This window comes from Astatotilapia calliptera, chromosome 8 (assembly GCF_964374335.1).
Source record: "Astatotilapia calliptera chromosome 8, fAstCal68.1, whole genome shotgun sequence".
Classification (NCBI taxonomy): Eukaryota; Metazoa; Chordata; class Actinopteri; order Cichliformes; family Cichlidae; genus Astatotilapia; species Astatotilapia calliptera.
Window position 1 is genome coordinate 2,417,726 of NC_137429.1, and position 11,214 is coordinate 2,428,939.

At 43.9% G+C, this 11,214-nt stretch overlaps 2 protein-coding genes across 2 annotated transcripts in view; both read right to left on the reverse strand.

Annotated features, from left to right (window-relative positions):
* The window catches only part of LOC113027962 (wings apart-like protein homolog), a 35,140-nt gene extending 32,928 nt beyond the window's left edge, over positions 1 to 2,212 (reverse strand). Inside the window, exons 1-2 of the mRNA XM_026177828.2 lie at positions 1,879 to 2,212; positions 752 to 1,215 (exon numbers count right to left, since the gene is read on the reverse strand). Coding sequence (XP_026033613.1) covers positions 752 to 1,193 — 442 coding nt within the window. The 5' untranslated portion in view covers positions 1,194 to 1,215; positions 1,879 to 2,212. The remainder of the gene's footprint in view (positions 1 to 751; positions 1,216 to 1,878) is intronic.
* A 3,340-nt stretch (positions 2,213 to 5,552) lies between these two features.
* Positions 5,553 to 7,222, reverse strand: LOC113028363 (nuclear factor 7, ovary-like). The gene has a single exon (XM_026178572.2). The coding sequence runs from the start codon at positions 7,085 to 7,087 to the stop codon at positions 5,684 to 5,686; it is 1,404 nt and encodes a 467-aa protein (XP_026034357.2). The 5' UTR covers positions 7,088 to 7,222; the 3' UTR covers positions 5,553 to 5,683.
* Between the last annotated feature and the right edge of the window lie 3,992 nt (positions 7,223 to 11,214).

Here is an 11,214-nt window from a genome sequence, read left to right on the forward strand (position 1 = left end):
GTGGCACGTTCAGCGTACCTGTGGTGTAATAAAGCCAGCCAAATGTGCTTGTTACTCACAATCTTTACAGCCCTTTGTAAGCTGACAAGCTTAAATGTACTTTTGATTCACAGCCACGTGCTATTGACTTGTTTAACTGTACAAACAGACCACTCTGAAAGAAGCTGTCGTCAGCCCTTTATTTTATAAAAAGAACCATTTCATCAATGACATCATCATATTTATCGAGTCAACATCTGCAGCCTTTGTATGCAGATAATACACATGTTTATGGCAGGGTTTAACTTCAGTGTCATGCTAGCTTCCCGTCAGTGTGGCTCGGTGTACCATCAGTGTGAAAACAGCCCTCTGAGCCATCTGAGGTGCTCGCTGGGGCAAAGCTCGCTGTGAGGAGCGAGCTCGCATCTCTGGCAGGCAGCCAGAAGCAGTCACAGAAAGCTGAAAGCGAGTCAAGCTGACAGGGAACGGCTGAGAGGGGTACAAACGGGGAAACTGATTTCTCTGTGTCTGAAATGATATCACTGCCAACTGAAAGGGAAGCAGCTGGAAGAAAATAACGAACATTAGACTTTTCTTCCAAGTTTAAATGACTTCACCCTGATGTGCTTGACACGCGATGCAAGACACCCGTGTCCTGAGCTTACTAGCTGGCTCATTTAAACTAGCAAGGCTGTGAATGTCACCTCTTTGGCGTTACACTGACACACTGCAGATTTAACTTTCAGGAAAATCTTAACAGACTGTGTATTACCTGTGCTGGCACTGCTGCTGTTGAAGAACCGAAGGGTGTCGTCCATCGCCCTCGGCTGGGTCTTAGATGCTCCCTGGAAGCTGGACCTGCTCCCTGTATCCGGGGACACCCCAGGTCGTTCTGCCTGGGGCGGCTCTGCTGAGGCTGGCTTGGCGGGAGACGACTTGCTCCCGCTCCGGGACGACACGGGCTTGGATTCCTCATCACTGTCAAACCCAAACGGGTCATCCAAACCGTCCCCGCATGGACGGGGCCTCTTATACACCTCCAGGACTGAGTCATTCTTGGGAGCGCCAGCACGCTTTGAGCCCACCTTGGCCTTGTAGGTGGTGTCACCCCATTTGGTGCTCAGGGTGCCTCTCTTGGTGGAGAGAACTTCGTCAAACTTGGACGTGCCCTCACCACCCTTGCGGCTGTAGGTTTTACCAAATCTAGATGTCATTGTTGCATCTGGGTCATATTCTCTGAAAGAGGAGGACCAAGGAGTAGAAAGAGAGGGCATCTTAGGCGAGACGAACATGTATGTGATTCTCTAAATGTAATTTACAACTTGATCCGGAGCCGCCAAGAGAAATACACAGAATCAATCAACATCTGTAAAATGAAGCTCTGCTTTTTTAAATTTTATTTACAGGCAAACTGACAATTAAAAAAAACATATTTTTTGAAAAAGAAAGTCGTTTATTCTTAGGTTAACACAGGGCAGAAGTGCCAGCTAACAGCCGGAGTACTTCTCAGCCAGCTGGTTATACAAAACAAGGCTACCATTAGCTTAGCACCATGCTAACCGTGCTCATTTGCAGCTTTCTGCACAGGTTGGTCGCTAGCATAAATATTAATGAAAACATAACAAATTTTACAAGTGGATATCACGTAGAGCAGACTGGGTTTCCATTTAAATGCGCGGTGAGAGCTCTTCTACATCCCTGAAGTTGGTATTCAAGCAAGTCGAGTGTCAGCCGTTAGCATAACCAGTAAGCTCAACACAGACAGCGGAGTTAGCTCGAGGCTAATGGCTAACAATAACTAAAAACTGACATGGCGTTACGTCGAAACTCCAAAAGAAAAACTCAGAGAATATCCTGCATTAAAACTGGCGCTGTCTGTTTTCTGGTATTTTCACTTACTTGGTGAGCTAAAGGGCCGATCCGCACAAAACACGCTCCAGCCGCAGGACGGCCGTTAAACGGGCACAGGAGAGCCGGGCCTGCTTCCCCGATTCAAGCAGCCCTGCACAGTATAAACAAGGCCGAACGGACGCCGTTAGAGGCCGATCGGTGAGTTTGAAACCGAATGTGACAAACCACAGACCAAGGCTGTTGAGAAAAGAAGCCCTTTAAAGATCCATCTAATGAAATCAGCTCTGCTTTCGAGTTAAATCTCACTCGATTGTCTCCTCCGGGCTGCGACGAAGGCTTCCATTGGACTCCCCCGCGGTGTCAAGCTAGCCGCGAAAATACTGTAACCGGAAGTCACGCGGCCGACATTTCAAAGTAAAAGCGTAAAATTGGCGCATGTGAACGTAATTTCCTTTAAAAGTAACTGATCTGAACGCTTTTGTAAAGACGGAGCAATTCGAAAATGTGGATTTAATGGTGAACTATTCGTCTATATATTATTCACTGTGACGCGGATTTATTATTTTGCTAAGTTTTTGTAAAAGCGAAGTTTTTTGTCCAATTTTACATTTTTTACATTAAGCGGAACTGCTTTACGTTACGTTTCAAACTTCACACAAGTGGCTTCATGAATCTTATCGTTTCAAATGCTGCGTTCAGGTAAACTCGCAAAATTCACTATTGTAGACACTAAATGCGACACAAATAATTGTAGAGGCTTTTAAAGTCTGCAAAAAAATCCAAATGAGTTCAAGAATCACCAAGTTAATAATTTAAACCAATCTAGTGAATTACTAACGTATTGTTAGTAACTTATTGTTAATAATTCACTGAAAATGCAAAACTACTGTACTTTTTGTTTACTTGGTAGTCACAGTTTAAAAAAGAAAAACCACAGTGATATACACGATGAGCAGTTTACTGAAAAAGCAATCTTCCACTGTTCACCAGGCTGTTCATCAGCTTTTAAATAAAAAGCAACAGAATCAATGCAAAAATACTCAAATCCATTAGTGCACCTTGTTTAGCCGTTCACATAAATAATACACAAACCAGCGTCGAACAAGCAGCAGTGTTCATTGTTGCCTTCTGTAAACAGATCCCTACTGTGATTTATACAGGTCTTATAAATATTTTCAAAGTGTTCATTTAAGGTACAACATTTGGCAAGATTACATTTAAAGTCAAAATCATTTGTTGTGCAACACAAATAGTTCCTCTGTTGTGTGTTTCATGCAACAACTGTAACCCAAACTGACCCAGTTCTGGATGGAAATATTCAATATCCTCTGTTGTGTCCCGTGGTGCAGTCCCACATGAGAGAGTGGTATCGATCAACCAGACTGAGGCCACGGCAGTCTCCACGTTACTTGTTAGAGGCTTGAAACTCGTTAGCTGGAGGAAAACAATGCCACTGTCACACCTGTGCTGGGTGGAGGGGGTAATGTCCTGTCTCTAAATGGAAAAGCTACACTGTGTGACAATTTGTCCACTGTTTCAAAGACAAGCTTCCCCTTATCAATAAAATATAACACACTCTTCTCTTCTCTCTAAATCCATCAAACACGATAGAAAGAATAACATCTCAGAACATGAAGCAGCATCTTTGTGTTTGTATTCTGGACTGTTGAGCGCTACTTTGATTATGTGATATGCCCTGAAAATCAAAAAGATTACATAAGATTAATGATAGCATCAAAAAAGAAACATTAAGATGATGAAACAACTGAACACTAGATGGTAGTTATACTTCATATAATTGTGTCAAAATCCATATTCGTGATGGTGATGAGTGTCTCTTTGAGGAACAGACAGAACGATGACAAATAAAAGAGTCTTAAGAAGATTCGCTGCTTCTGGTCCCCCATTTGGTGCTTTGACGATCAAGGTCACAGCATATGATCACTGAGCTCTATGTGAACTGTATTGTCATCCAGGAAGAGACCCCTCCCATTAGGAAAGGATGCTTTATCAAAGATTAAAAATAATCACTTCAAACAACCTTGCATTAATTTGTAATGAGCATTTCCTCTGTGGTGACCCAAAACATGGGACTATTGGATTTTCAGTTCTACGGTGTTGTTGTCACAGAATGGAGAAGCCTCTCTTTTTGCTTTTCCAAAATTAATGAAGTTCAATAGATGTTTTCGGCACAACTTCACCTGCTGGTGCAGGGAGTCGAGCACAGAGTCTGAAGAGTACAAAGTTCCAGCGACGCTGGAAGTGCACTGAACAAATCCTTTACTTACTCGTTTCATCAACACTTTAAACTCCGAGTGCTGCTTCTGCTTTAACCTCTTCAAGTTACTGGAACTTCCTTGGAGAATATCAGGGCCATCATCAGTATACAGTTATTGTTGAAAGGTCTCTGCTCCTTTTGAAGGCTGTCGCACTTGGTGCTGTGTTGTGTCAGCAGTGTTTCCACAGAGGGTGTCACCGGCTCACCTGGAAATATAATTTGTGCCCATGCCACCCACACCCATGCTGCCGGGCTACTGTTAATCTTACACCACTGAATAGTAGTGTGGAATTTAACTCAGTGCTTTTAGGCCTCAATCACACAGGCCTAGAGACCCGCTGGCAACCTCTGGTTGCTAGGGAAAAATCTGTATTCTCCGACCATTTGGAGAGTGATGGTAAATGGCCTGTATTTGTATAGTGCTTTACTTAGTCCCTGAGGACCCCAAAGCGCTTTACACTACAATCAGTCATTCACCCATTCACACACACATTCACACTTGTTAAGCAATTACAATCTGTCAAAGTGAAGAAACGTTCCTTAATTAATACCTTTGTATGATTCTTGTTCTAGTTTTCCTTATTTTCTCGTGTTTTCACCTGTACCAGTTTCACCTGGTTGCTCGACCTTCTGGCTGTCACCAGGTGAAATTGGTAGCAGACATTTCTGCAACAGAGCTCTCCGTGTTGTTGCTGCGGTCGCTGGCAGACTGCTGCTGTTAACTAGAGTTTGCATTAAGGACACAAAAACTTCACACTTACTCTCCGAGCTTTAGTAAAACTTTAGTAAAAGTGTGAGAGTTGGCAGAACATTTGGCCTTCTCTATGGAAACTACTGGTTACCGCGGCAACCTGCTATGATCAAACAATTTAGAGGAGATCCTGGTGCAGCTCCATGCACTTCTTTAAAAAACACTTTCGTGCCAGCAAAGTTTGTAAGCCACTCGTGAACAACCCAGGGGCTCACTGACTTTAGGCCTGTGTGACGGGAAACTTATTTAAATACTATTTACTATTTCATTCTACTTACAACCATTATATTCTACACTTAAAGCTTAAGCTAATTCTTATTTTTCAAATTTTAAAATATAGATCTATTAAATTATTGTGCTGTGTTGTGGGGGACAAAGCTTCACATTCATATAGACGTTGGTAAAATCATCTGCTGCTTAAACTTTTGTACTACTATTACTTTTGCTTAGGTAAAGAGTCATTGTAAAATGTTATTGACTACACTTCTTATCATCTGCACGAGTCTGTTTTCTGCTCCAGTTCTGGTCACTGAACAATCCTGGAAACACTCCTGGTAGCAAACTACGAAATGTCAACTAAGGTAGCACAGTGTATATAGTGTATATTTGCACTTCAGCTTGCCAGCATGTGCAAACTGAAGAGCAGCAGTATTTACACAGTAACAACGCGCCCTGACAAGGCTTTATGAAACCATTTCGGGCTATGAGCACGTTGACGAAGGATGCCAGATTTGTGTAATCGTGACTGTGCCTCCATCTGTCCTGTTTCTAATCTGTGATTAAAGCTGTGCTCTTACATGGTTAAAGCCCAGCTAGCCGTAACTTCACTCCTCCTGATCTGTCAGCTTTCTCACACACACTTTTACAGGCACTATTTTCAGAAGCTGTGGGTTCCTGGTGCAAAGATAGGGGCACAGTTTTTCAGTGAATATGTGTGTGAAAGTGTGAATGTGTGTGTTTGTATCAGGCTCCAAAAAAGACAGCTTCCCTTCGTCCCAGTCCAGATGAACTCTGACCTTCTTGACCTTCTCTGTGATGGAGAGAGCGATGTATTTGTTGGTTGGGGAGAACGCTCTGTATCCGGCATGGCTGCATTCTACGCTCCACACTGTGGAGCCCACAAATTCTCTCCTGCACATAGACTCTGCTATCACCCCAACCTCCCAGTCCTTGTTGTCTCCAACCTCCACGTCCCAGCTGTGAGTTCCCGAGTTAAAGCCCTCAGAGCCCAGGACAGAATCCCAGAATTCAAACCTCTCCGGGTTTTCTGGAAGGAGCCTTCTCTTTCCGTGCCTCACGCCAGTCAGATCTTCAGACAGAATGAGCTCTGGATTGGCTGAATTTGGATCCAGAATCACAGGACTGTAGGAGACCATGTCTGTCATCTTATTCCAGATGTTGAAGGTCAGGTTGCCCAGGTGTTTGGCCACATCTATCAATGCTCCTGAGCCCAGCTGTGGATCATCCAGCTGGGGGTGCTGCTGGACTCTTTCCACCACAGCCTTGTAGGTCCTCAGGAAGGATGGATCTCCAGCTCTGAGGTGCTCCTCTGTGGCTCTGACTGTGTCTGAAAGATTCGCCATCTCCCTACACAGAGCCTCCATCTTCTCCTTCATCACTTGGCTCTTCTGCGCCTCTTCCTCCCGCAGAGCTAACATCCGTTCCTCCTCTTCCTCCTCTAGGAACTGGTGAAGCTTCTTAAACTGCTCCTTAAGCCTCCTTTCTATCTGCAGAGCCTGCACTTTAATGTGCTCTGCTGTTTGATGTAAGTTCACTTTAACTTCATTAAAAAGCTTCAGCTTGTGCTGCAGAGGGTTCAGGAACGTGTGAAGCTCCTCTCTGTGTTCCTGTGCAACTTCATCAATGGGTCTGAACTGATGGTCGGCGTGGATTTTTGCATCCCGACAGATGATACACGCGGGCTGCTCATGGTCCAGACAGAAGAGTTTGAGCTTTTCAGAGTGCAGACTGCAGAGACTGTCAGACCCCGATGAAGCTCTCTGACTCTGCAAAAATCCCTCACAGAGGTTCTTCAGTGCCCGGTTACAAGGTGGATCACTCCACTCGCACACTGTCCGACAAACCAGGCACTCTTTGATTTGCTTCTCTTTCCACCAGCTCTGCAGACAGGCTTTACAGAAGCTGTGGCTACACAAGAGGAGGACGGGATCTTTAAAAATGTCATGACAGGCAGGGCAGCATAAATCCTCCTCTGAACGGAAAGCCATTTTCCCCTCAGCGACAAAGACACCTGGCAGAGACGGACAGCAGGGAGGAGGCAGTGCCAAAACCTTCCCAACAAGTCTTCGGCAAAATCTTTCCTTCAAGCGTTCTTAATTTGTAAGATCCCAGTGCTCCCGGTATTCTTGCTGCTGCTCAGCGCGTCAGTGTAAAGGTGACGCTTTCCTTCCCTTTACTGTCAAGAAGTCGTGTTTCCTGATAGTCGTGTTTGTCAGGTGAGCCAGAGTGGGTGGAGCTCTGTCAAATAACTGTAACACTCCAGAGACTTCTCTTACACCACTCTCTGGAAACTGCAGGTGCTTGCACCTTCCACATGCTCTTAGCTTTCAGTCATGCACAGACACCAGCGGCATGTGTGAGCATGCTGTAGATCCGTTAAATGAGATCATGAGATCTACAGCATCTCTTGGATGAGAGAGCGGACTGATAAGTTCAGCTTCTTCCATAAACACAGATGTCTGCTAATCAGTGCAAAGTAACGGAGTAATAAATAAGAAAAGTGCACTCTCTAAAACTGGAAGCTTCTGTACGCCACAGAATTCCTTTAAAGAAATGCTCCAAGCGGCACGAGCACATTGGAGAGGTCCAAGCTGTGTCAGAACACCTGTCAGTCAAAGAGACCACGCACTTAACTTCAGTATCCAGGCGAAGCTGCAGAAAGAAACTATTCAGGCTTTAAATATGTTTGTTTCAGCTGTAAATCTCCAAAGGTTGAACAGAATCAACCTTTTGGGATCTACTTACCTGGACGGTTGAGAATGCATCAAGACGTTTTAGCTGTAAAGTTTTCATCTCAATAAGTGTAAGAAAACTCCTTTTTGGTTAGTTTGCCACAAAAATCTCCTTTATTGAACTTAAATACACAATGACTTCCTATTTTTCTCCCTGGTTGTCTTTGCCTCACCTGCTGCATGTCGGTGGGGCTCAGCACACAGTTTGAGGAGCTTTGTTCCACATATTTATTTTGTCCATCTCACAGCGCACCCCCTGGTGTCATTTCAATAAATTGCAGTACAGTGGCATTTCTAAGAAGCGAGCATGCTGTCTGCAGACACGCTCTGCTGCTCTGATGTCTGACATGGTTTGTTTTGCTTGAAAAAAGCCAAATTATGGGAGCTGAAGATGCTTCCCTTTGGTTGCTGCATGTGCAGAAACACGTGGGAGATGTTAAAGTGGAAAGTGTTTCAGCTTGAACACAAAGCTTGCAGGTATGCTGACTCAACTTCACTTTAAAAGGAGGAAGGTGTGGAGGAGGCAAAAAACTGGGCTATCCGGTATGTTCCTAACTAACGCTAAGTCAGACCTGCCTCACACACACCCAGCAGGCTACATGTTACATGCTACTGCATTACACCATAGATGTATTACCATAAAGCAAACAAGAATTTTCAAGAAGCAAAATTTTTCCACGAAGTTGAAGCCGTGCCTCCATTATGTGTCACTGAATGTGATCTGTTCTGCTTCTCCTCATATTCTGTGTACACCTCTGATGGTGGATGTCTGTATTAAATATGGCCAAAGATTCAAATCATAATGTCCATAACATGGATGCGGCCCAGATTAAGATGCAGAATGATTATTTTTGAGCACCAAATGAGAATTTTGCATTTGAATGCTTTGTGAAAAACTAGTTTTTGAAGAGAGATGGGGGGACAACATCAGAGATGGATGGATGTCCCAGTACTTGTTGACATGCACCCCGCTGTGGCTGTCTGTTTCTCCGGGCCACTCAGGTCATGTTGGCAGCGACCCTGAAAAATCTTTCCAACAGTTACTGAGGAGCACTAAGCCTGGATGAAGTCCCTGAGTGGCATGCTGTGGCCCCTGTGCCAGCATCAGCCTTCCTGCCAGCCTTCAGACCAAAAGTTACTGTACCAGGAGGAGGTGGGGGTTTGATATTCTGACAATAAACAGATTTCAGATCTTCGCGCTGTTGCCAAACGCTCCCTGAGCAGGAGCTGGTTGTTGAGAACCTGGCAGAGCTTTGCAGTGACACCTGGAGAGTTCAGGCTTCACACAGCTCTGAAGAATAAGCTGGCACAGCAGCTGGCAGCAGCGCTGGCAGTGGCTTCTTTAAAAACAATTAGGCCTTTGACATTCGGCAGACAGACAAAGAGAAAGATGAGTGCAGCCAAATGACTTACCACCCAATCAACTCACTTTCTTAAAGAGATTAAAATAGAGGATTCTGGGCAATACAGTCAGTCTGCTAACAGCCGACAGAACAAACATCTAAGGGCTGAAACTGACATATAATAAATCATCGTCTGCATACAAAGAAACTTTTAGTTACAGAATAACCATTTGTCAAAAAAACCCCCAAAACACTAAACTAACAAAGACAGCTTGGTCACGAAGCAAAGCATCACACTCACAGGCAGCCTGTTTGTTTTATTACAATAGCTTTTATGTGAAGAAAATGAGGTACAGCATGAACAGGAAGTGGGAGGTGTTCAGTGTCCACGTCAAATATTTCACAAACTGCTTTGTTACACTGGAGCTGGATCATAGTGTTAGTGACTGCTTTTACCAAAGGAAGCAAAACTATCTGAATAAATGAATCTCTGCTCCTGGCTTTTATGATGTGAACCAATATAGATTTTGTTTTTTTGTTTTTTTGGCTAACTATGCAACCTATTCTCTGTTAAAGTTTGATTTTAAGACCCTCAGAGCTGGAAATATTAGGCTTCTGGACAAAAAGTGACATGGAAAGCCTTGTTTGGGCCCTTTTAATAGGTGGTAAAACACATACATAGTGGCTGAAAACCCATAATATCAGCAGCTGAAACATACCGAACAACATTCAGGACACAGAGGCATTCCCAGGTTGTAGGTCTGCTCCTCCCAGCTAGACACGAGGCTCTACCCTGTGGGCCTCTTCAATGACTGTCAGGCTTTCAGTCACTATTTACAGTCTGTGGCTGTGCTGTAGGTGAAGGCAGGAATGTTGATCGACCTGAAAGTGGTTCTAAATACATGTTTTCCCCCTCACACATCCTTCCACACAGATATACACAGGTACATCCTCCTGTTAGGCCTTAGTGATGGATTTATCACTGCAGTCATGTTGCCACAGAGTGAGTGAGCTCAAAGAAAGCTTTTAGCTATTCTATGCTGTGATTGAGCAGGAGTCTCGGGGAAGTTTGGGTCAGTTTTGCAACACTTCCAGCCGTAGATGTGAAAGAAAAGAAAAGGCATTTCGTCACTGTGATTCTAGTCTCTCACCACTAGATGTCAGAATTTACAAATAATCTATTTCTGCTTCATCGTCTTGTTCTTCTGCCTTCAGCCTTTTTATTTTTCCTTCATTTTGGAGCTGCTGATGTCTCAGTTTCTGTCAGTGTGTTTCAGGGGTAGAGATGTGCATTGTGACAGCTTCTCATACTAATAGCATATAAAGGAAAGTATTAAAAAATGCAAAAAAAAAAGAATGAGTTGCATTTAAAAAATCAGTGAAAAATAAAAATTTTGGATATTTGGGGTGGGAGCACAAAATGCACAGTTGAGCAATGAAGCGATGATTGTGTCTTAATGTTACCTGTCGTTGGTTTGAGGCTTAGGGTTCATGTGTGGTCAAACTTTCACAGGTCTCTCTGCAGTGCTGTGAAAAACGAAATACAACCCACAGCTCAGCAGCTTGTAGAGGCTCCTTCAGCAGCAGTAAGTCAAAGTCATTGATGTCTGCACGACTTTGTTGCTGTGGAGGAATTTTGTCTCACACTGCTTGACTTCAAAGAGGTTTTCAGTGTTCGTTTATGCACAGCTCTCTGAAGGTTGCACCACATCAGTTCTTTTTCTGCCATTTTCTTGTAGACTTGCTGCTCTGCTTTCATGACCTCATTTTGGCCTCATTTAGCTGTGAAGCAGGTGGCCTCACATTTGCCTCAAGAATAATTTGTTATGCAGACGAGTTCATGGTCAAATGAGTGACAAGGTGCCCAAATCATCATGCCTGCTCCACTGTGCTTATAGGTGCTGTGTGCTCTTTTTAGACAGCAGATGTTTTCTCCTGGCAGCCCGTCCAAACATGTTATGTTCAGTTCATAAGAAGATGTTGTGTAGAAGGGAGTGTTTTTATTAGAAGTGCTCGCAGCCTTTAGTTTAGACAAATGAA

Excerpts from the sequence above, each read along its gene's own strand:
- LOC113028363 (XM_026178572.2), bottom strand. The coding sequence starts at position 7,087 with ATGGCTTTCCGTTCAGAGGAGGATTTATGCTGCCCTGCCTGTCATGAC.